General features: G+C 49.4%; 1 protein-coding gene across 6 annotated transcripts in view; it reads left to right on the forward strand.

The window, feature by feature from the left end:
* IL37 (interleukin 37) overlaps window positions 1-22639 on the forward strand; it is a 107582-nt gene extending 84943 nt beyond the window's left edge. For 4 of the 6 annotated variants that reach the window (XM_074354650.1, XM_074354653.1, XM_074354651.1 and 1 more), the window contains 8 exons: window positions 458-663; window positions 11827-11911; window positions 14932-15603; window positions 17775-17906; window positions 19008-19070; window positions 21439-21558; window positions 21920-22062; window positions 22290-22639. In XM_074354650.1, coding sequence (XP_074210751.1) covers window positions 17825-17906; window positions 19008-19070; window positions 21439-21558; window positions 21920-22062; window positions 22290-22580 — 699 coding nt within the window. In that variant the 5' untranslated portion in view covers window positions 458-663; window positions 11827-11911; window positions 14932-15603; window positions 17775-17824 and the 3' untranslated portion in view covers window positions 22581-22639. The remainder of the gene's footprint in view (window positions 1-457; window positions 664-11826; window positions 11912-14931; window positions 15604-17774; window positions 17907-19007; window positions 19071-21438; window positions 21559-21919; window positions 22063-22289) is intronic. The other 2 variants (XM_074354652.1, XM_010959136.3) reach the window with 2 other exon arrangements.
* The last annotated feature ends 703 nt before the right edge of the window (window positions 22640-23342 follow it).

Genomic DNA, 23342 nt, shown 5'->3' on the forward strand with positions numbered 1-23342 from the left:
GAATGATGGGAGATTCTTCAGCAGTGATGGGGAAAGCCAGAAAACAATGCAGTAATACTTTCACAGTATTGTAAGCAAATGCTGTCAATTTAGAATTGTGTGCACAGTAAAACCATCTTTCAAGAACAAGAACACATGTAAAGGTGTTGGTGATGAGAGGGTTCATACCAAGAGACATTTGTTAAAGCAACTTCCAAAGGTGGTATTACAGAAAGGGGAAAATGACCCCACTGGGAAGGCCTGGGATGTTAGAAGTCTAAGAAAATGGACAAGGTTTGAATAACGCTGTTTAAAATAATAATATGTCTAATTTTTGATTGGGAACTATAATTCTGGGCAGCAGTAGTTTTCAGGAGGAGAGAGATTGTGGAGTTAAAGCATTCTGAGATTTTTTGTTGTTGTTTTTCAAGAGGAAGAGGGGGTAAATACTGACAAATTTTAAATTTTATTTAATTAGGTATGATGTTAAAAGTTCTTGGAAGTAAGCACCAGAATAATAGAGCTAAAGTATATAATTTCCAAACTAGTGAACAAAACATTAATGGAATGATGAAAACAAAAAGAAGCAACTCAAACCATCTGAGAAAAGAGGAAAAAAAAGAAACAGAAAAAGTGGACAAACTATACGAAGTGAATCTAAATATATGAAAAATCACCATCAAGGTAAGTGAGCTAAACTTGTTCGTTAAAAGGCGAAGATTCTCAGACTAGATTAAGAAAAAAAAAAATAGAGCTTCATTTAACCACAGTCACACTTAAGGGTACGAAAAGACTGAAAACCAAATAATGAAAAGAATGTGTATTAAGCAAGTTTTAAACAAGATAAGGCTGTTGACTAATAACAGAAGGAATAAGCATTAAGACAAACAGCATTACTAAAGGGAAACAGGGTCATATTGATAAAAGACACTCGTAGTGATAAAAAAGAATTTTAAACATGTACGCACTAATGGTATACAAAAATATATAGCAAAAATTGACAGGTCACAAGAAGCCACTGACAAAGCCGCCATTACTGTGGGAAATTTTAATATCCACGTCTTAGTGATTGATAGGCTAGACCCACATCAGTAAGCAAATAACAGGCTTGATTGGATGGAAAGAGCTGGAATGTGGCATCTCACACCTGGAGCAAGTCCGTCTCTGGGCAGTGAAGATCCTCAGCCTTGCAGAATATGTTGTTAGGAGTAAATACAATAAACTATGTAAGATGCTTTGTAAGGACCTGGCATGTAGCAAGCGCTTGGTAAGTGCTTTGCTTGATAAATATGATTATAATTTGTTCCCTGAGGAAAATGCCACTGGGGGATCTTTGGGACCCGAATTAAAAACAAACCAACAAACCCTGTCCCCTCTGAGTCAGGTGGAACCCCAGAGGGCAGATCTGAATGCAGAGCACAGATGGCTGAGGGCTCTTGAGGCTGGGGAGACCCGCGAGACCTGGGACAGGACCAGGCAAGATTGAAGAGGGGGTGGTAATGGGATGGAACAGGGTCTAAGCCATGAGGTCGTGAGGATCCACCAAGACCCAGCTTGTCATTTTGTTTAAAGTGAGGATCAGGGTGGTTCTAGGAACTTCAACAGGGTTGCCTAAGGAAAGCCGCTGGAGAGAATTGAGGGAGGCCATTGGAGGGGGCTCTGAGAGCCTGTCTTCTGATTCCCTGCATCAGCACCGCTCGCCCTCCCTTCCTGGTACCTACGTTGCAGGGAATGGTACCCCAAGCCACCAGTGCGAGGGTCACTCCCACAGAGTCACGGCTCCTCAGGGCCTGGAGCACGAAAGGGAGGCAGGGTCTCAAGAAACTGTATCAAAAGTCATGTTGCTTGGCACATTATCATTCTTACCCCAGGCCTGATTTTAGGAAGGGAGCGCCCCCAAGGTTACGGCAGCTTCTCCAATCCTGGCCCGTGATCTCCTATTCACGTCTTTCTGGGGCTCCATCCTTTGAGGTTCGTAATGACCCACTAAGTTATTCCCATCCTGGAAATTTCCAACATTCCTAAGAGACAAGGTGGACTGGAAGTACAAGGGAGGCCCTGGTGACAGTGTGCTTGGGAAACGCTTAAAACTCTCCTGGCCCAGAGAGAAATTCTAGGGAAAAACTGGCATTTCCATAATTCTAGATTTATGTAAAAGGATGACATTGGCAGTGATCTGGGGGTGACTCATAGTGGGTCTGGGTGTCCAGTTCCGCCTGATCTAGACAGATCAGGAGCACTGAGTGCGCTGAAGGAGGCCCTTTGGCTTCCCACCAAGGTCCTTGTGAAATGGCTCCATCTGCCTTGCAGGGTCACTTTCCAAGGATCAGCCTGGGGACTACAGGTTAGAGTGATGGGTGGTGCCTCCCGGCACCTGCTTGATGCCTTCATCAGGTGCCCTGAGCATATGAAAGCTGGGGTGCAGCTTTAAAAAAAGCTTCTTAGAGCTTTACTTTCCTTAAACAACTGAGCTTGACGAACCTGACGAGCTAGCTAGACAAGGTAACTCTTTGGTTGGGGGTGTCAAAGGATGTCCCGGGGGGAGGTGAGGGTGGGGGAAAAAGTGAGCAAATGTAGTTTTTCTCTGAGTCAAGCTGGGAATATAGTCTCAGAAAGAAAATATGCAATTCTTAAGCCTTGTGCCCTCCAGGAAAGCTTAGACTAGGAGGGTAGTCATAGCCATGGAAGCCTGAGAAATTCTATGTCACTCATCTCCTTTAATTCCCTTATCGGTCCTGTGTGATGCTAAGGAACTCTGGCTGCTGCCCAGATATTACTGCCATCAGTAGAGATGTTCCTTTTCTGTTCCGATGGTTTTATGGTGTGTATAGCTTAAGAGGCTCGACCCTAGAGCAGGTCTCAGAAAATCTTTGTGGATCTGAGGCATGGCCGCTTCACAAAGATAGACACACGCACACCATGGGGACGTTGACCACGGGACTCATCAGCTGCTCGTCCCTTTTGCGTCTGTGCCCACGTTGGGCTCAGAATGGCCTGCAGTGGGGTCAGCTGTGGGGAGAAGGCTGGCATGCAGTTCTCAGGAGCCCACTCATCGTCCTAGACCACCCGGAGGGGTCTGCCGAAGAAACCAGGTTCCCCGGGGCTCCTAGGAAGGAAAGACTGTTGGCCAACTGGGGTCTTCTAGTCCCAGAGTTCAGGAAGGAAAAGTCTGGCTTTAGGTCACGTGCTCCTTGGCCTGGTTAGACACGACATCCCCAGGAGCTGTTGAGCTGGCTCCTGGGGCAGAGAGCAAGGCAGGGACCCAAGGCCAGGAAGCTGATGGGTGGTAGGAAATCCCATCGGGAGGCTGGGCAACAAAGGTGGCCGTGGAGGGTCCTGGTGGCCACTGTGGGTGCAGAGGTGGGGAAAGCAGGACCGCAAGTCCGCGGGGCTGCTGGTGACCCGGCCCGGCTGCTCTGCTTCCTGGATGCACTTCGGGCTCTGCACCAGATGACGGCCACTGGAGCTTCAGCCATCCGCAGCAGCAGACGGACAGACAGGCTGAAGGACAGACGTGCAGACTGCTATTCAGTCAGATTTGTTTTTCCCAGGACTCCCAGAAGGGAGCCCCCAGTGACTGTTCAAATAAGAGAGGAACTGAGGCCACGGGTCAGTTCCGAGGGTCTGAGGCAGTGTCGCATCCATTGCCTGGGTCGTCTTTGCAGCCGGACCTGAACGCGGCGGGTTAAGCCTGAGAGAGGTCTGACAGGCTGTGCAGAGTTCACTGCACCCTCGTAGGAATGCATGCAAGCTCGCAGGCTGACACTGACAGGCATGCCGTCACTTCCCGCTCTGCCGCCAGGACTGCGTCCAGGCTGACTTAGCTCCATCATGTGGGAAAGCAGGCTGTACCCAGGAAGCCTGTCCATCCTGGGACCCTGTGTCTGGCCCACAGGTGTCCACAGATGTCTGTTTTTCTAAGGCTGGGCCTTGGGGCAAACTCGTGATCTTCTCCTAATGAAGGCCTCCCCACCCTCTCCACCCTCTCTGCTTCTAGCAATTGGAGGCCCCAGGCCTTTGCAACTAGCAGTGACTGTTAGACTGTTAGACTGGGAAAAGTGAAAAACAACAACAACAACAACAATGTGATCTAAATGGCACTTCCCTCGGGACGTGGGCGGGGTCTTCATGTCATCTGACCCCATCCCCACGTGCTGACCTTGTTCCCAAAGCTGGACATGCCTTGGAAGAAGGGAGACTGAATGGAAGATTCAAGAAGGAGCCCTTCCTAGGGGGCCGGACACCCAGCGTGACCAGGGAAACATCGGCCTTGACTCATGGCCTGCGTGTGAGATCCTTGTTGTGTTGACTCATCTCTGTCTAATTCTATAAACCTCCCTTTCCTATGACAAAAGGAGCCTGGGGCTGATCATTTTCAGTTTATGCAAATTGGACAGGAGGGGGCGGGGAGTTTGTGCTGGCGGTCCAGGAAGGGGAACCAAGGCCAACATGGAGTTGGGACTGGATCCGACAGCTGCGCCTGGCGGAGAGGCCCAGCCTCTGGTTCAACATCTGCTGAACATCTTGTTTCTACTAGAAATGTGAGCTGGACCCCAGGGCTGGGGCTCACTCCCGCCGCCGAGGGCGAAGCCCCGTCTCTGCGTAGAGATGGCTTGTCCTCTAGCATCACTGCCTCCGCCTCGCCTCAGCCCTCATGCCAGGGAAGGCACAGAAGCCATCACTCCTCGTATCCAAAACCAAGCAACCCCCGATCTCGTTTGGTTCCTGAAGGAAAGATCAGGGCGGGGCTCTCCCGCCTCCTGAATCTGAGGTTTGGGGGGCTGAAGCCTCTGCTTCCAACAGTTTTTTGGGCACCAGAGGTTGTTTTGGTCTTGGTTCCTCATTTGAGTGGAGTGGGAACACATCAGACACAGAGGAAGTTGTAAATTAGGAGGTAACTGCAGTGCAGGGGAGGCCCACCTGGATGGCCACAGCCGGCAAGCTGGAAATTGTTCACATTACGATTTATATGGCCAGACAGGGAGGCTTGTTTCTCCAGAAGAAAATGAAGGCTTGGGTTTTTTTTTTTTTTAATGTTGCTAAGATAGGCGTTTCTGTATATATATATCATGGAATACTACTCAGCCATAAAAAGGAATGAAATAATGCCATTTGCAGCAACATGGATGGACCTAGAGATTATCATACTAACCGAAGTAAGACAGAAAGAGAAAAACAAATACCATATGATACCACTTATATGTGGAATCTAAAAAAAATGACACAGATGAACTTATTTACAAAACAGAAAACAGACTCACAGACATAGAAAACAAACATATGGTTACTAAGGGGGAAAGGGGGTAGGGAGGGATAAACTGGGAGTTTGGGACTCAAAGATACTAACTACTACATATAAAATAGATGAACAACAAGGTCCTACTGTCTAGCTATATCCAATACCTTGTAATGGCCTATAATGAAAAAGAATGCGAAAAGGAATATATATCTATACACATATATCTGAATCACTATGCTATACACCAGGAACTAATACAACATCGTAAATCTACTATACTTCAATTAAAAGAAAAAAAAGAATGGAAAGCAATGGGAGAAACTCAAGTTAAAGTGACCACCGCGTCAGGGACTGTGTCCCCCCCATCAGAGCCCAGTGATGTCCCTTTGTCAGGTCTTCAGTGGGTGGGGCAGGATCACCCTGGAGTCGCCCTCCACACCCACAGCCGGCCCCACCTCTAAGGCTTCCAAACGTTACTGCTGTATAACCTTCTCCCTCTTTCACAGATGGGGAAGCCGAGGCATCCAGCACAGATGACCATGCTTTCCCCAAATCAGCTAGAAGTTCACTTCTCTAAGCACAGTTTCGCACTTTTTTTTTTTTACAGCTTTATTACATTTCAAATTTCCCCACATACACTGATTGCCTTTACAAAGTGAATTTTAAATATAGTTCAAGGAGTGGACTCGAAACGAGGATGAGGGCAGTCAGGGAGAAGAGCAGGGCTGTATTTATAAAACAAAGTGGGTACCAGCCACTTCATACTTATTATTTCATTTTATCCTTTCAGCATCTTTAAGCATCAGCTATTCTTGCCCTTCCTTTCCTGCAGGGTATAATCCAGGCGGAGTTAAGTAACTGGCCTAAGTTCCCCATAAATAGGAAGTAGAACCAGAATATGAACCAGGGTCTCATATCTTCAAAGCTTCTGCACTTTCTCAAGCTTTGACTTCTGGCTCTCCTAAGAGCCACTGGAACACAGCAACAAGAAAGCATTTGGAAAAAAACACCACCGGCAAAAATCAACTCAAACAAAACCTTGGTCTTGGGAACCTTTTGTCTTTCCGTTGAATCACTGACTTTGGAAAATAATCAATGAAGGATCACGTAATAGATATCAAATTAATTTCATAGAGCAGCACCGTCTGAGAAAAACTTAATTGTAAGCTGCAAAGGTGAGCCACATATGGAATTTAAAAAATTGGTAGTATCCACATTAAAACAGTAAAAAAGTAAAAAGAAAGAGGTAAACTTAATGTTAATGTATTTTATTTAACCTGATATATCCAAAATATTATCACTTGGCCACATAATCAATATAAAAAAAATCAGTGAGACATTTTACGTTCTTTATTTCATACCACATCTGTGACATTGAGGTGCATTTTATACTCTATGTTTACATAATTTACATGTTTTATACTTTACATGTATGTACTTTACATTCACATGCTCAATAACCATGTGGCGGTGAGTGGCCGCTATATTGGACAGTGCAGGTCTACAAATAAAGAAATGGAAATACATTCCTGGAAGGATGGTTGCTGGATGTCAAGGCCATGGCTAACTTTTAAGCGGCTGAAATTTACCCTGGCATGGGGTGTTGAAAATATAAGCAAGAAGTAAGAGGAGGGAGTGGTAGTTACATCTAAGTTGTTATTATTTTTATTATTGTTATTTCTGATTTGAGACAAACATTTCATGCACTGCAGTAGGAGTGAGGTGTGATGCAAAGAGGGCAGGTTCGAGATGCAGAACTGCTGGGTTCACGTTCAAGCTCCGTTCCCCACCAGCAACTTTGGGGAGGTCATTTAACTGCCTTGAGCCTCAGTTTCCTCGTTTGTAAAATGGGATCCCATGACCTGCCTCACAGAGATGTCAACGCAGAGAATGGCATGCTGATCACTGAGCTGGCTTCTGGGGCTCACTTCCTTCTTTTAACAGTGATCTCCCTGCCCTCTGTGCCAAGTTAGGAAATAGAAGTCAGCCTGCGTCCCATTGCTAAGAACTCGGATTCCGCCCATTTTCCAGGGAGTGAGTCCGTGCCCCCGGGGACATACTCAGCGGAGCACAAGCAGAACTTCCCTCCTATTTGCGTAACTCTCCTTAATCTCTTATGGAAACCCTCACTTTTCATTCTCTCAAGTAAACTCAGGCAATTCAATAATTTCACAGTCCCTTTAGGTTTAAACTCAGCCAGGTCAGGGTTCTACCCTTCCCCTCTTCCTCCTAGGGGGGCTCCCAAGATGTGGAGCGGTCTTCACAGCAAAGAGCTGTTGGCAGAGAGCCAGCAGCGAGTCTGCGGTGGTTGCTGGGAACTGCTGTGCTGTCTCTGGCCCCGGCTGGTCTCTGGTCGTTTGGTCTTGGTCCCCACGTTCCTCACTGCAGGATGCTTTATGTCTTTTTTGTCCCAACCACTGACTTTCAGGCCCACAGCCTCTCTCACTGCTGAGATATAGACTAAAGGCAGCTTCTAGGTGTTCTTCTGAACTTTCCCGGGGCCACGGGAGAAAGTGTGTGTCTGTGTCCGCGTAGTATGCTTCTGTCCAGACACTTCTTGCTACCGTTTTTGTAATTTCTAGTTTCCGTAAGGCTTGCAGCTTCCCTGGGCTCCCTTAGGTGTCTAAACAGATGTCGGTGTTTGTCATTCACCCATCGCAGGGCTCAGCCTGGAGGGCAGGCTCTCCCTGGGCCCCCTTCTCTCCACCCTGCGGCAGACTGCTCTAGTCCTCTGGGAAGGTTGTCTGGCTCTTGTTTGCGGAATTGCAGCTTTGATGGGCAAGCCTTACGTGGAATCAAGGTTACCCTCGGAAACTCCTTTAGAAAGCTGTCACGTTGACATTGTCACCTGGCCCTCCGTAAATCCACAAACCAGTATTTCCTGGGGTAGTTTTGGGAGGTGGGAGGCAGAGGGGGCTCAGGAGAGCAGTTGGAAAAGGGCATAAGAAAATGCGAAGTGGGTGTGTGTCGAGACAATCCTTAGTGAAATTCTCAGATTCTCCCCTGCCACCAAGGCGTCCCTGCTCCCCATTCCCAGATTTGGGCTAATTGGTCATATTGGTTATTTCTCCCCATAGAGAGATAAGCCAATAGGAAGTAATGAAAGAGACAAGCCTGCATATTATTTCAGCAGTTGAAGGGTGAACGAGGTGCCGTCTTGGCTCTATTCTGATTTAAGAACAGTGAGTTTGCAGGCAAAGCAAAGCCAGGCTCCCGAGAGCCGGTAAATTCCTTGTTGGAAGGTGTCTGCCTTGAGAACATCATGTTGAGAACATCATGTTGGAAACATCGTTTAAAATGAGTTTGCCACGGTTTTCTTTTGAAGTATAGTCTTTTCATCACGAGGTAGACATGTTCTGGAGGCTTTAAGAAACAGATTCTACGTTTACTAGAAAGCTGTGGGTCACAAATCCCCAAGAGTCACTTCGTCGGGCTGCGAGGCTGTTTACCCGCCCCCAGCCCCCGGCAACAGGCTCTCTTCTGCCACCTAGTGGTCACGTAGCCACAGTTCAGGGGAACGCCTCGGGTTCACCAGTCCAAGATTTGCTCCAGATGTTAGCAAAGAGACAGTAAACTCAGTAAAGAAATAGGGGGAAAAAAACCACTCGTTCCTTCTCTCCCCTGCAAAACCCCCTGAGTGTCATAAGAGAAATTTGGCATTGCTGTTTCAGCTCCATGTGGATTCATTGCTACCGTAAATAGTGCCATATGTACCAGGCACTATTCTAAAACTGAAAATACATTTTTAGAGGTGCCCAGTTACTGCGCGTTAAAAGATGGTTGATATAAAATTTGCCATGATTCATATTTTTGGAACTAAAGATGCAGAGTGTTTTGAGGTCTAGGCTGCAGCATTCTAGAATGCTCAGAGGACCACCCCTGATGGGACTAGGAAGGGCTGAGCTGCGGACTTAGCGGACAGCACTGGCAGGTGAGTCCGTGGGTACTGCCTGTGCCGGAGCGACAGCTGAGGATGAGGAAGCAGAAAGACAGTTCTTTCTATTCTTGGGAAGAAGTTATTGGTAAAAATGACAAATATTTATTTAACAATTGAAATCAGAAACCACAGCATTACGTGTTTCCACTGAAAGGGAGCAATGTTTTCCACAATTAGGAATTTTCCAAGCGGCCCTTGGACATGGTTTTGCATGCCATCAAAATGAGCAACAGATGATGGAGAGCGTCTGCCTTTAATCCTTCTTGGGACCTGGGTCACATCCACACATGGAGTCAGAAAGCTTGGACTTGAATCCTGCGTGCCTCTGGTGTTCCCTGGACAAATCACTTCTGTTCCGTCTTCTCCTCCTCATTCTTTTTCTTCTAATTTTTTTTTCCACACAATTCAACCAGCACAGAATTTGTAGGATAAAAGGCCCAGGTCCTGGTTTACACATCCTTCTTCCCAAACGCACTCCCCTGATCTGCGCCAACCATGCCCTCAGTTGGTTGGCATCCTCTTCATGCCGTACATGGAACACACATCCACATACATCTTTTTATTATGCCTAAATGAGATCATACTTATCTCTATTTTCTCAACCTTATTGAAGTATAATTTACATACAGTAAAAATCCATTTTTAAAGGTACACCTTGATGGGTTTTGACAAATAAAAAATCTTGTGAATCTAATACCTCAGCTGAGTCATAGAATATTTCCATCACCCCCTGAAGTTCCCTTATGCTCCTCTGCAGCCAGCCTCCCACCCCTTCCCCGGGCAGCCACTCACCTGCTTTCCAACCCTGAGGCTTCAGTTGGCCCCTTCTCTAATTTCGTGTAGATGGAATCATACACAGTGTAGTCTTTTGTGTCTGGCTTTTTTTGCCCGACATGATGTTTCTAAGATTCGACCATATTTTTGTGTTTGTCAGTAGTTAATCGCTTTCTTTTGCAGAATAGTTTTCTACCGTATGGATGTACAATAATTTGCACATCCATTTGACAGCTGATGAACATTTGATTTGTTTCCAGGTTTTGACAATTACGAGTAGAGCTATTATGAATGTTTGTACACAAGTCTTTGGTTAAGTAGCTAGGACCAGAGTTGCGGGATCATTTGGTAAGTATATGTTTGACAGTTTGTAAGAAGCTGCCAGAGTCCTTTATAATGGTTATGCTATTTTGTATTCCCTCCTGGAATGTGTGTGAGTTCCAGTGGTTCACATCGTTGCCAGTACTCTTTGCTTTATTTAATGTTAGACTAATCTAAGTGGGTACATAGATGCATCTCATTGTGGCTCTGAGTTTCTTTTTCCTGATGACTAACCATGTGGAGCATTTGTTCATGTGCTTACTGACCATTTATCTCTCTTTTGTAGTTTCTGTTCAAATCTTTTGCCCATAAAAAAAAATTTGGCAGTTTGTCTTATTGAGTTGGAAGATGGGAGACAATAGAAAATATATTGCTCTTTGCCCCCTATTCCTAAAACCCTTGTGAATTCCTAAATGATAAGAGCACCAGAAGCATCTTTTTGTTCTACTGAGTCAGCTCTGGGTGGGCTCCTGGATGAGGACCGGTCGCCGGAAAGACCAAGCCATGATTAGTGGCTATGAATTTTCAGTCCCATCCCCATCCTCCCGAGAGGGGAGAGGGGCTGAAGTGGAGTTAGTAATTGAGCACGCCCTCGTGAGGAGGCTTCCATGAAATCCCAGTAGTACGGGGTTCAGGGAGCTTCCAAGTGGATGAACACACCTACACCAGGAGAGTGATGTAACCCAGCTCCATGGGGCAGAAGCTCCTGCTCTTGGGACCCTCCCTGACCTTGTCCTATGTATCTCTTTATCTGGCTGTTCATCTGTATCCTTTATCATATCTTTTAATAAGCTTGGAAATGTAAGTGTTTCCTTGAACTTGGTGAGCCTCTCTAGCAAATTAATCGAACCAAATCGAAGGAGGGGGTCGTGGGAACTCCTGATTTGTAGCCAAGTCGGACGGAAGCTGTGTATAACCTGGGGACCTGTGACTTGCAACTGGTGCCTGAAGCAGGCTGGGAGGGTCTTGTGGGACTGAGCCCTTAACCTGTGCGGTCTAACGCTGTCTCGGGAAGATAGCATTAAACTTGAGTTGAATTGTGGGACACCCAGCTTGTATGGCAGAGAACTGCCTGGTGGATGTGTATGTGAACATCACCCATCCCGTTGTTACTGGGTCTTAGCATCGTTACGGAAGAGTTCCATATTTAGTTTTGATTCTTCGTCTATTTTGTATCCAGTTCCCTTGTCAGATACCATAGTACCTGCCTTGCCCTAACAGCCACCTGCATGACACCTCCCTTGAGCGAGGGCGTTACCAGTGGGGGTTGCATAATTTCAATGTCATCCTTTAAGGGCATAAGGTCCTTCCTGTTGTGGTCGCAGAAGCTGTCCACATCTTCCTGCCTTTTAAGACTAGCCCTGTGGAGCCACCGGGGCTGTCTGTGTTGGCTGCCATGAGTTAATCAGAGGGCTTTTTGTCTGCCTTTTCTCACCACGTCATTCTAGTTTGTGACACACAATCGACCACAACATGTGTCTTCGGTTGAGACACTGGCCTGGGAGGCCAAGAGGTGGTGTGATGTGGGTTTCCTTGATTTTGCAACAACAGTGTCTCGCTGGTCTTATTACTACAGCTTCTGTTAACACGATTCATGGAAGCGAAACATCTGGCAAAATACCTCGAAAACCTTCTCCCCTTCTTCATGAACCTGATTTCTCGTAAGTATCGTGTTTGTTTCCCTAACATAAAAGCAATTCAAAGCTTATTGAGAAAATTTCAAAACAGCATAGAGAAGAGAAAAATTTCCATCACCCTCAGATCCCCCTTGTTTTCTCATGTAGAGTATGTCTTCTGGACTTCTTTAAAGTTTCTTTTCTGCCCTAATTTGCATGTCTGTGAGGGTTGGTTCTTGAAGCATTTGGATTTGGCCTGGAAATCTGCAGAGAAGTGTCCCCAGAGGCTTCTACAGAGCTGTCCTTGTATTTACACTGGAGAGTCACTGAAGACACTCTACACAGCCAGCACACGGAGTGGGGTTGGCCCAGCAGACTTCTGCGTCCACATGGGGGACATCTGGGGGCCATACTTGCCTTTCTGTTAACTTCTTTATTTGGTTCTGATTTTACACTTTAGCAATCTGATATTAAAACCCCCTCCAAACTAAACTCTAGTGAATTACAATGCTGGCTAATTATTTCTCTTAGGTAAACACCCCTACTAAGTGCTACATACATGTGGATTGACACTTTTCCTGGTTATAATCAGTGTCACACTGTCTACCCTGAACTCCACACGCCTCCAGGGCTTGTCCCAAGCCCATCTCTGTCTTAATTTGTCTTCCCGTTTTGTCTTGGGGCTGATGGCTTGTTCCAGTCCAGAGATAAGGAGGGATCTGTGCCTATGACCTAGAGTCTGCCTCCTCAAGACCTCGGGAAGGCACCTGCTTCTCTCCAGGCCCTGCACCTGCCCAAGTTCAAGTGTCCCTCATCGTCCTTGGCTTCAGCCTTCTAACTCGTCCCCCAGCTCAGTCCTTCTCTTCCTAGATCTGGCCTTCACCCCGCCATTAAGGAAAGCATTTTTATAAAAGGAAAAACTTGAAGCGATGCTCTCCTGCCTGAAGGACCCTGAACCCCAAGGCATCCGTATGGCATCTGTGCCCAGAAAGTTCTGCGTCAGGTCCTCAACCTCACCTCCAGCCACACAGGACTCGCAATGCCCAGAATAGGCCAGCTTCTCCCGTGCCCCTGGGCCCTGGCTTCGCCATTTTCTTTGCTGAAAACGCCCTCTTCTCTCGCTCCCCTTGCCTGGTGCTCCCGGACTGAGAGCGCCCTGAGAGCAGGGGTCAAGGTGGACTGATTCCTGGTGTATTGCCAGCACCCAGCTTAGCACGTGGCATGTACTAAATGAGGAGGCTCTGGGTGAATGAACTGTAAGCTGCCCACTAGGGATCCAGGTGGCCCGGACCCCGCATGCTCGTAAGCGCTCTCCTCTGCAGCAGGGGCGCCTAGAGCTGGTTTTCTGCAGGACTTTGCCTTGTTGTCAGGAGACCCAGGGGACACAGAACCTCAGCACAGTCGAGGTGACTGTCTTCATTCAGCTCTGTGGATTGTTGGATGTCTCCGGTCCTGGAGTTTCTCTCTTCTTTCTGTTCCTCCCATGCCCAGCAAAGCCCAGGCCGGGGCCCCAGGCAGTTGGTGGAGCTGGGTTCTTGCCAGGTTCCCGCCAGCCAGAGCCTGGGTCCCCACCCTGACACCTTTCTCTTCTCTTTGAGCTGACCTCCCTCATTAATGAGCAGACTGCACTTGCCAGGGGCAGATTATTGTAGGTCCTGGTTATCAAAGTACATAAGGCCTTCGCAGAGAATTGGAAAGTATAGAAAAATAGAAGAAAATCACTATTAACCCCACCTTTCAGAAGCACCCACTGTTAACATGCATTCAGCCTGTTGTATTACCTTTTTTCCCTAGCCATCTTAACCAATATCTCCAGACCATGGTCTTTGAGTTTTAACATTTCTTAGATGAAAATAATCTCCACTGAGGCTCTCTTACTAAAGAGAATTATAAAATACTAATTAAAAAGTAAGATTGAAAATTTCCAAAAGAATCGTTTTCGTTAACATGTGGGCCTTGCGTCAAGCTACTGAGCAGAAGTGACATAACCCGTAAGACAAGTAGGCTGATGTTTGGAAAAAGGCCAGAGATGGGATTAGGTTTCCGAAGCGAAACCGAAGGGTGAGTGAGCAGACAAGCAGCCTTCAGGTGTCCTCAGGCCAGCCGCCCACCCGGGCTACTGGGTGGAGATGCGAGAGGGAAGCACTGTCAGGGGTAGCCCTTGGCTCTCATTTTGCTTCCCCGTGTTGGGGCTCCCTGGAGCAGGACCTCTGCCAGTCGACTTCATATCCACCCCAGCACGGCCCCTCCCCACCCGTGTCCACGGCCCTCACCCTGAGAGCAATGCTGGGCTGCACCCACACGGGCTTTCTCGCTCATTCCAGAACCCAGCACAACAGAAGTGCTTCCTAGAAGGCGATTGAGTGACTGGTGGGACTTGTTTTATCTTTATGTCATCTTTTCCTTCATCACTCTCATCCCCATCCCAAAGGTTTATCAAGAAATTCTCCAAATAGAGACTTCTCCTTATTAGAAATGTAACAGACGAATTAGGGCTTTATTTTGGCTGTTAAGAGAGTAACATCTCTTTCCATGTTTTTAGACAAATAATGAAATACCTTGCAGAAATTAAAAATAGTGTAAAAATGTATTGATGAAATAACATTCAAGATATCATATGGAGTAGAACGGCAGGACACTTGCTAAGCAGGAAAGATGTGATACAAAATAATGTGCCAACCACATTCCACAACCACAAGACTGGAAGAAGAGACCCTAGTCTGTAACCACACGTAAGAGACGGAGCTCCCACATGCTCAGAAAGGCCCGAGCGCGTGTCCTGTGCTGCCCGTAATTACATACGCGATGGCGGGTACATTTGCCGAACCTCTAAGGCTGCACTGCGTTTTGTCTGGGAAGCAGGGCGGCCAGCATCCACCTGCAGGATCACCCGGGGGTTAGGTGCGATAAGGCAAGCAGTGGACTTAGCCCACACCCTGCGCGGCGAGAGCACCGAGGCTGACTCCAGTGGTTGTCGCCGTTGTCCCTGGGTTGTGATGCCGGTGGTGGTGGCCCAGAAGCTACTATCTGAATTGGCTTTGTGGATTTTCCTCTGTCTTGACCAGGTTTTTGGTACTGGGAGGCACAATCACACAGAGGAACTGGTGAGCAGATGCAACGCAACATGCAAGAAGTTGCAAGTGAATAACCAACGGGCTGTAGAGAGAAGCCTGTCCTTGGTGGACTTGCTCAAGGATGGTCCCATGGGGGTGCTCTGCATGTCATCACTGAAGAAGAGAGGACAGAAGAGGTGGCGGGAGGTGTCAGTGACATTCTGGAGTGCATTGGAAGGACAGACGAAAGAAGGACATTTTTCTTTGGGATGTGGGGACCCCACCTTCCTGAACGGCATGAGGACGGGGACTTCCCTGTACCTCCAAGGCCCCCTGCCTGACCTGGACCCTGTCTCCTCTTTCCTACGCTGTCACTGTCAGACTGGACTGGCAGCCACACAGTCTGTCTCAAGTGCTGTGAAGTGTGTTGACTGGATGTGCACAGTCCTCAGCAGAGTGACGCTGCCCACGGGAATTCTTTGTATTCTTGGTATGGAAGATGGCAGGCAATGGGCGATGACTGATCACCTAAGATACCATCAATTATTGGCTAGAGGAATGCTGCTGTTGCATTTGCATCTTTGCTTCCAAACTATTATTCAAACTCGGCCCCTCCAGAGCAGACAACAACAGAGCTCCAGGAGCCTAAGACAGAGCCGCAGACCTCAGGGATCCCTGCCCCAGGTGAGTGGTCCTCACCCCCGACTCAGGAAGCCATCTGATGCAGGTAGGGACGCAGAGCAGCAGCTGGCACCTGCCTTGCTGTTTCCCCATCAGAAACACACCCCGCTGTGGATCTCCTGAATTTCTAAATATTACCTCTGAGATCGGCCCAGACCATGCTGCTGTCAGCTCCAGCAGCAGCCCGATGTCTCCTAGCAGAGATTCTGCCAATAAGCGGGCATTGCTCCAGGCCCAGGCAGACCCTGCCAACCCTGATAATGCCAGCCCCTCCTCTGGAGGCTGAAAAGACTGATTTCAGAGTCTAGAAAGTGCTGGTCTGCGGAAAGAGGTCTTGGAACACAATATTTTGAGTGGTCTTGGGTGGAGGGAGATGGGTCTCAATGGCCAAAAGCACTCCTCCTTCAAGGAGCTCTGAGGAAGCCACCCACATTTATCTTGATATGGACGGCAAATTCCATAAGCTGCTCACAGGGACATCCCCAGGTCCTCCAGCCTGTGGGCATCATTCTGGCCTCCGGCAGCATCTTCATGGATTTGGGTACCTACATTCCTGTCTCTTGTTCTGATGTCCTCTGGCTGCCAAATTCTCTGCCTTCTCAGGTGCCACCAATCCTCCGTGTCCGTTGACCTGTCCCCCAGACTGCAGGGGCAGGCGTGCTTTGTGGGTTTAGGGGGTGCAACCAAACAGCAAACAACTTAAGATCAAACAGTAGATATCGGTGCCCTTGAAGATCCAGCGCGTCTCCCCGCCCCGCCTAGAGCTGCCCGACGGTCTTCCTCTCCTTCTGCCCACTCTCCCTGCTGCCAGTCCTGGGGCTCTTCCTTGTCTTGTCATTTTTACTTTTTGCAGAACCATGTAGGTTCCTTTGGCCTCTCTCCTAAGCCATTCTCAAAGGTTTGGGTTTCCACGCACAGGGTCTACCTCTGCAGCCTGGAAAGTGGTGTGATCCTTGAGAAGCCACTTACCTTCAGGATTCTCATCTGTAAAATGGGAATAACCGTTCGTGCCCACTTCCCTCGCTCTGTTGTCCTGAACTGCTGTTGGGGGAAGTTCTTCGTGAAGCGAGTGGGCTGTGATCTGTACAATGGAGGGTGTTGGAAACCTCTCTCCTCCAAGCCTTTTCAGCGTCCTGTGTCAGCCCCGCCCCAAGCCATCGGGAGCTGAACCTCCTGGGACCTTTGGAGGCTCAGTTGTCCATGACAAGAGGCTGCAAAGAAACTGCCTTTCTTTGCCACAATTAGACTATAGCAGGGGGTCAGCAACCTTTTTCTTTTCTTTTTTTTAATTAAAAACATTTTTAGTGGAGGTCCTGAGGTTGGTATTCTGACATCTATCAGTAATTCTTCCTAATATTTCTCAGTATCAGCATTTATATTCAGTTTATATTGGAAGAGCTACAGGTAAAATAAACTAACTTTACTTAAAAAAACAAACAAACAACCTCGTGCCTGCTAAGCGTGAGCTCTACCACTGAGCTTTACCCACCCCTCAATCCCCACTGTTGGCAACTTTTTTCTAAGAAGGTTGGGGCAGTAAGCAGTAGAGGCGTGACTGGCCAGGTGACCTGTCTTTTATTCACTCATCTCTGCTGTTGTGGAGAACAGCCACCGACAACATGTAAACACAGGCGTGGCTGTGTTCCAGTAAAACTATTTAGAAACAGGCGGTAGGACAGATTTGGCCTGTGGGCTGTAGGTTGCCAGTCCCAGGATTAGAACAATATACTTTGACTTTTCTATTTTGTCTTTTTATCCCTTTGGCGGGGGTGGTGGTGGTGGTGGTGGGGGTGGTGGTGGTGGTGGTGGTGGTAGTGGTGTAATTTTGTTTGTTTGTTTGTTTATCTAAATATTTATTTTAGTGGAGGCACTGGGGATTGAACCCAGGACCTCATGCATGCTAGGCATGTACTCTACCACAGAGCTAGACCCTGCTCCCTAGTTTGTTTTGCTAAAATGTTAAGATCCATAAAAATGAGATCGTGATCCACAGTTTGGTAAACATTGTTCTGGAGGGGCAGACATCAGTGGAGGACTGGTAGAAGAGGACGGTCCAGCCCTGGAGGCCTTCCAAGCAGAGAGCAAGTTCTGCAGTCTGTTTGGCACTAGGGGTGTCCAGCCAGGTCTCCTGGGGTCAGAAGATGCCATAACCAGTCTCCTTCCTGTCCACTCAGGTCCTCTCCTTCATCCCAGGTTCCTGTTGAGTCATTTCATCACATTGAAAATGTCCTTTTTGGAGGAGAACCCAGGTGTGACTATGGATTCTGAAGACCAGGAAAGAGACGATCCTCAGTGCTGCTCAGAAGGTGAGATTCTTAAAAATGTCCACCCCAGGGCCCAAGAGTAACTCCCGAAGCAGGACCTTCTGAGATACTGTGCCCAGACCCAGTTCCTCACTGTTGACCGTGCATGGTAAGTGAGCTTTGAGAACTTCTCTGGAAAATGAATCAGGGAGAAATCCTTGAGGGGTGAATGAAGCTTTGCCACAGGTGTCCAGGTGTAGTACATGGTAGAGAAACAGATCATCTTCATCCAAAGATTCGGAGCTTTGAAGTCCTGACTCACCAACTGGATGGTTTTGAATCCTCCAAATGCATCTCTTTCCTTCCAACTGACCTACAGGGAGGAGAAGGCCCTGTGGACAAGGGGTCCTCTGGGGCTGAGTTGGGAAAATGACCCCTGCTCAGGGCTTCTGAGTGGTCCCTGCACTTGGGCATTGGCTCAAGGGGGACAATGAGGACCCAATGACCCATTTGACCAGAATGATGATCTAATGCGTGGAGTTCAAGAGGCCAAATCCCTGAGCTGTCAGCTCATGCGCCACCCCACCTCCCCCAGCAAGGTGCAGCCCCCCTGCGTCTCGGAAGCGCAGACTGTCAGATCTCCAGGGACAGGGGAGGATGAGGCCCGGAGTGGAGCGACGCGGAATTGTCTACGACAGCCCAGCAGTAGCAAAGCCAAGACTGGGTAGAACCTTTGCCCCAGAGCACAGGGTTTGGGTTTTCTTCCTCCACAATTCTGCGTGCTGTCAATGTGCAAAAGTGGTGTGGGTGACAACCAGGCATTTCATTCAGGCATTGCTCACACTGAATGTTTTACGGGGGCAGAATCTTCCAGATTATTCTCAAAGTAAAACAGGCAAGTTGCACGATGCCCTCTGAATGAATGCAATGCAGATGTTGCCAGTAAGTAGGTGCTCTAGGGAGTTCTGCCTTCAGACACGAGCTAGCTCTGTTTCATCTCCATTTCCTGCCATTTTTGACCAGGGAAGCTGTTTCTGATGTCATGACGGTTTCTGTGCTTCAGTGTTTCTCAAAACACACAAGAAAGAAGTAAGGCAGTAAAGGGCCCCGGATGCTCCTGAAAATTCCAATTGCGGGTGCTAACCTCACTGTCTCTGATCCCAGATCCCTCCAGAGATGCCCTGGAGCTGGGCCCCAGCCTCACCTCCGTGAGCTCTGCCCACTCAAGTAAGGCCCTCCAGGGAACTGGTGAACTTGGGGAGGGGTGGGGATGGGGTGGGGGATGGGCCACTGGGCTCTCTTAGGGGAGGGGGACAGTCAGAGGCTGGGGACACCTAAGGCCGCTGGGACCCGGCTGAAGCATTACCTTTAGAAGCAAATCCCAGGAGGGTTATTCAGGTGGGCCTCTGCTTTTCCAGAGAGATACAAGCAACATACGCGTGCTGAGGGCACAGGAGGAGAAAGGTTTTGAGCCTAGAAACCTTCCAGGGGTTTTTTTCTGACTGTTGCCACGAGGCTGGCAGCCCGGCCTGCCCCACAGTGCTTATAAAAACCAGAAACGTGGCCAGCAGGGGGCGCACAGGAACCCACACCACTGAGCACCATGGCGGCCCCTCTGAGCTAGAACCCTTCTCACAGGCTACCACGTGAAGCTCACGGCACCCCATGGGGAAATGGTTAACAGCACCACTTTTCAGGGCAGAAACTGAAGAAGAGAGGGAGGTTACCTGTCCCAGGTGACACAGACGGTATGTGACAGATGCTGGAATTTGAAGTTACTATAACATCTGTCTGCCCAGGTCAGGTGGAAGGCCTCCAGTGCACCTCTAGAGTGGTCTTGAGAAGGACTTGGGATCAGAAAAGATGGGCAAGAACACCAGTGCAGAGGACACTGCGCTGGCCTGAGAAGGAGGTGATGAGGGCCTGAGACAGAGCATGATAGGAGGGAACCAGAGGTAAAAGGGGAGAACGGATTTAAGAAATGTTTAAAGATGTACAGTGGTAGTGGTGGAAATGAGGCCTCTTAAAAATAGCACGCGTGGGTCTCAACCTGGACCAACCGAATCAGAATCTCAGGGATGTGGGGCCCAGGCACCCATGGGCTTAAAACATCACCCACCAGGTGATTTCCAGTGTAGAGCCAAGACTGAGAACTGCTGCCTTGGATGGTGACCCCTAAAGAGTGGTCCTCAGACCATCTGTATCAACAGCACCTGGGCGTCTAGAAAGGCAGGGTCTGTAGGTGTGGTTAACATTTGAGAAGCTGGAAGGCTTAGAGCTAATCTAGTTAATGACTCTGAATCAACATACATCCGTCCGTGAACTCAGGAGTCTGGGGCCCGGAAGAGCTGCGGAGGAGAGTCTGATGTGAGCAGAGCTGAGGACCACCGGTCTCCTCTGGCCCCGCTGTAGGGCTTCGTAGGATCTCGCTGGGGCCGGTCATCCATGCCATCAGCACCGAGCGTCTGCGATGCTTGGGGCTCTAGGCGGAGGCTGAGGAGGATTGTGGGCAAGTCAGGCAGAGGACCTGCTCCCGGGGGGTTACAGCACCACAGGGAGATGAGGCAAGGACGCCGACACGTGTGCTGCATGGATGGGTGCAAAGAACTGTGCAGCCCAGAGAGGAGGCCGGCCCGTGCAGAGGGGCCAAGGAGGGCTTCAGGGAGGAGGCAGCAGGGGAGTCAGCAGAAGCCCCCCCCCCCCCTAGTCTCACGCAGGAGGAGGCCAGGAGGACATTCCGAGCTGAGAGTCCAGTCAGAGAGGCTTTGTCTTGATTGCAGAGAATGAGACCTTAGATTTCATCTCTCGTGATAATCGCCTACGGAAGGTAATTCAGTTACAGAACCACCCGGTGCAGTGGGTACTGTGTTATCATGTCGAGCATTTTACAGCCACTCGTCCATGGTGGTCACTGGCCTGCACTCGGGCTCCTGCCCTTCAGCAAACAAGGGCCTGAGCACCTCTCTGAGGGGCAGGTCACCTGCCCGGTCAGAGGCCCAGTAGGGAAGGCTCCCTGTGTGGCCCCCACCTCTAGGCAGGAATGGCCAGAATGCACCCCCAGGAGCCGGGCCCTCGGAAGCCGCCTGACCACTGTTGTAGCTGGTCCTGTCTGTTAGCGAGGTTCCTTCAGGGCCAGGCGCGAGCCCTGCAGCTTTTCGTGGGAGGCCGGCAGTGCCAGCTCAGTCTGGCACGGTGCTGGGCTCCCGGGGGCGTCCGGCCTCCGCCTCTCACTCCTCGCTCTGCCACTGTCCCTTCATCGACCCAGCTCCCCCCCCCCCCCCATTTCACAGATGAAGACATGGAGGTCTGGAGAGATTCAGGAACTTCTAAGTCCTAAAGTAGCAAGTGACAGAGCTTGGATTTGAGCCCATGTGTCTAAGTGGGGGCCCACGTGCTTACATACATGCGAAATTGCTTATCTGGAGCAAGGCAGAAGGCCTAGGGTGGAAGACATCCCCAGGGGGCTACGGTAGCCGAGCCTGCAGGCGGAGGGGAGGGCTGAGGCTGGGACCATCGGCAGTGGGCCAGGAAGGATTGAGTTTTGTGTTCTCAGTGTGAAATGTTGAAGTGTTGATAACTGGTTGATTTGACCTAGGTCCAAGAGTGAAGGCCAAAGGTCCGGAGAAATTCAGTATCCATGACGGGGATCACAAAGTCCTGGTCCTGGACTCTGGGACGCTGAGAGCTGTTCCGTATAAAAGCTACGTTCTCCCAGGTGACTCTCAGTCGTGGTCGGGCTTTCCATCCCCGCGGTCAGGGTGAGGCCTTCCTCTGTGGGGCGCAGCTCAGGCTGCCCCACGCCTGCAGCTCCAGCCGGTGGGAGGCAGCAGGGCGGAGGAGCCCAGCGACCACCAGGGCCACTAGGAATTCGGTGGCGAGTCTGTAACGATGACCAGATCCAACAGAGGTCTTTCTGGAAAGTTTCTCCTGAAAGAAGAGGCAGCTTGAACCAGAATGAACAAGGGGGCTTTGACTCAGAGCCAAGGGGAGGGGCCGACACATCATGCAGACAAGAGAGAGAGAGTCTTCCTCCCTGCGCTGAGGACCACCCCATTTTTCTGACTGTCTTTTTCCAGAGACCTTCTTTGTACTTGCCTCCCACGTGGGCTCACCTTGTGAGAAGAAAGGAAGCCCCATTTTCCTGGCCGTCTCTAAAGGAGAGCTGTGTCTCTGCTGCGAGAAGAACAAAGGGCAGCTCCATCCATCCCTGCTGCTGAAGGTGAGTGTTTCAGCTCGGTTTCCTTGACCCTCGGCCGGGGTCTTCAATGCCTGTCACGCTCCACACATTCTCATCTCGGTCAGTGTAACAGGAGCACCCACCTTTCCGCAAACTTTGCGTGGAAGGGTCTCCTGCCCTCCTCTTTGCCTCTGTGCCCCAAGAGTGCATAGGCTGGGTTTTCTCAGTCTCAAAGCCCGTGGCATCTAATTAACCCTTTCACCTTCTAGAAAAAGAATCTTTCTGACTTGGCTGCCCAGAAGGAACCAGCATGTCCGCCCTTCACCTTTTATAGGGCTAAGGTGGGCTCCAAGAACACGCTGGAGTCAGCTGCCCACCCCGGATGGTTCGTTTGCACCTCCTGCAATGCCTGGGAACCTGTTGGAATGACAAATACTCGAGGGAGAAAGAAACACACTGAGTTTTCATTTCACCCAGTTTGCGAAGCTGAAATGAGCCCCAGTGAGGTCAGCGAGTGCGCAGCTGCCCCATCAGACGCCTTCCTGTCCTTAACTCCTTAACTCCTGCCCAGGGCAGAGGAACACGGAAGCTGCTCATTAAACTCATCTGTTTCTTACTAGTACTTTGGGAATTTGTGTCTTTAGGTCTTAGAAAGAAGGCTTGCTTCATTGTAGAGTTCTTAGATGAAATAAAGTTCTGCCTGTGTGCGACTTACGCTGAACCATCAGCCATCCATAGGCAGTGTCGGATGGCATGATCGAGCCAGGCGGTCGGAACTTGTGACAGGAAGGAGCAGCTGCGATAATACTGTGCCCCAAAGTTAGCATTCCTCCAGGGGCTGGACAGGCACTTTGGGTCGGGGGGATGCTGAAGTCCACGGAATGGTTTAGTCTGTGTCTAGAGCACAGTGTGATGGGAAGAAAAGCAGAAAGTGACCATCCAGCCAAGTGGAAAAGGGTGGAGTGGGTCCCAGATAAAGGAATGGGGCGACCCAAGGTGTGGGAGAGGCACAGACACAAGGAATCTGGGTCAGGTGGCAGCCGGGGGACCAGGTGAGCAGCCAGTTGGCATCTGGGAGGCCTGCCCACAAGGGCCAGGTGCCCGCCCCTAGCTGGCTCGGATCCCAGTGAAGACTGAAAGGAGGGGCTGGCTGACCAGAAACCCACGACTGGAAGCAGAGCAGGGGAGGGGAGCCTTGGAAATGCCTACTTATGGCTCCTCAGTTCCAAGCGACAATAGCTGAGTCAGGCTCCCCGAAGCAGAAAGCACATCAAACAAACAGGAATGTACTAGAAGGATTTGGGGGCACGCTCGTTTGTCAT

Source organism: Camelus bactrianus, chromosome 28, assembly GCF_048773025.1.
Source record: "Camelus bactrianus isolate YW-2024 breed Bactrian camel chromosome 28, ASM4877302v1, whole genome shotgun sequence".
Lineage (NCBI taxonomy): Eukaryota > Metazoa > Chordata > Mammalia > Artiodactyla > Camelidae > Camelus > Camelus bactrianus.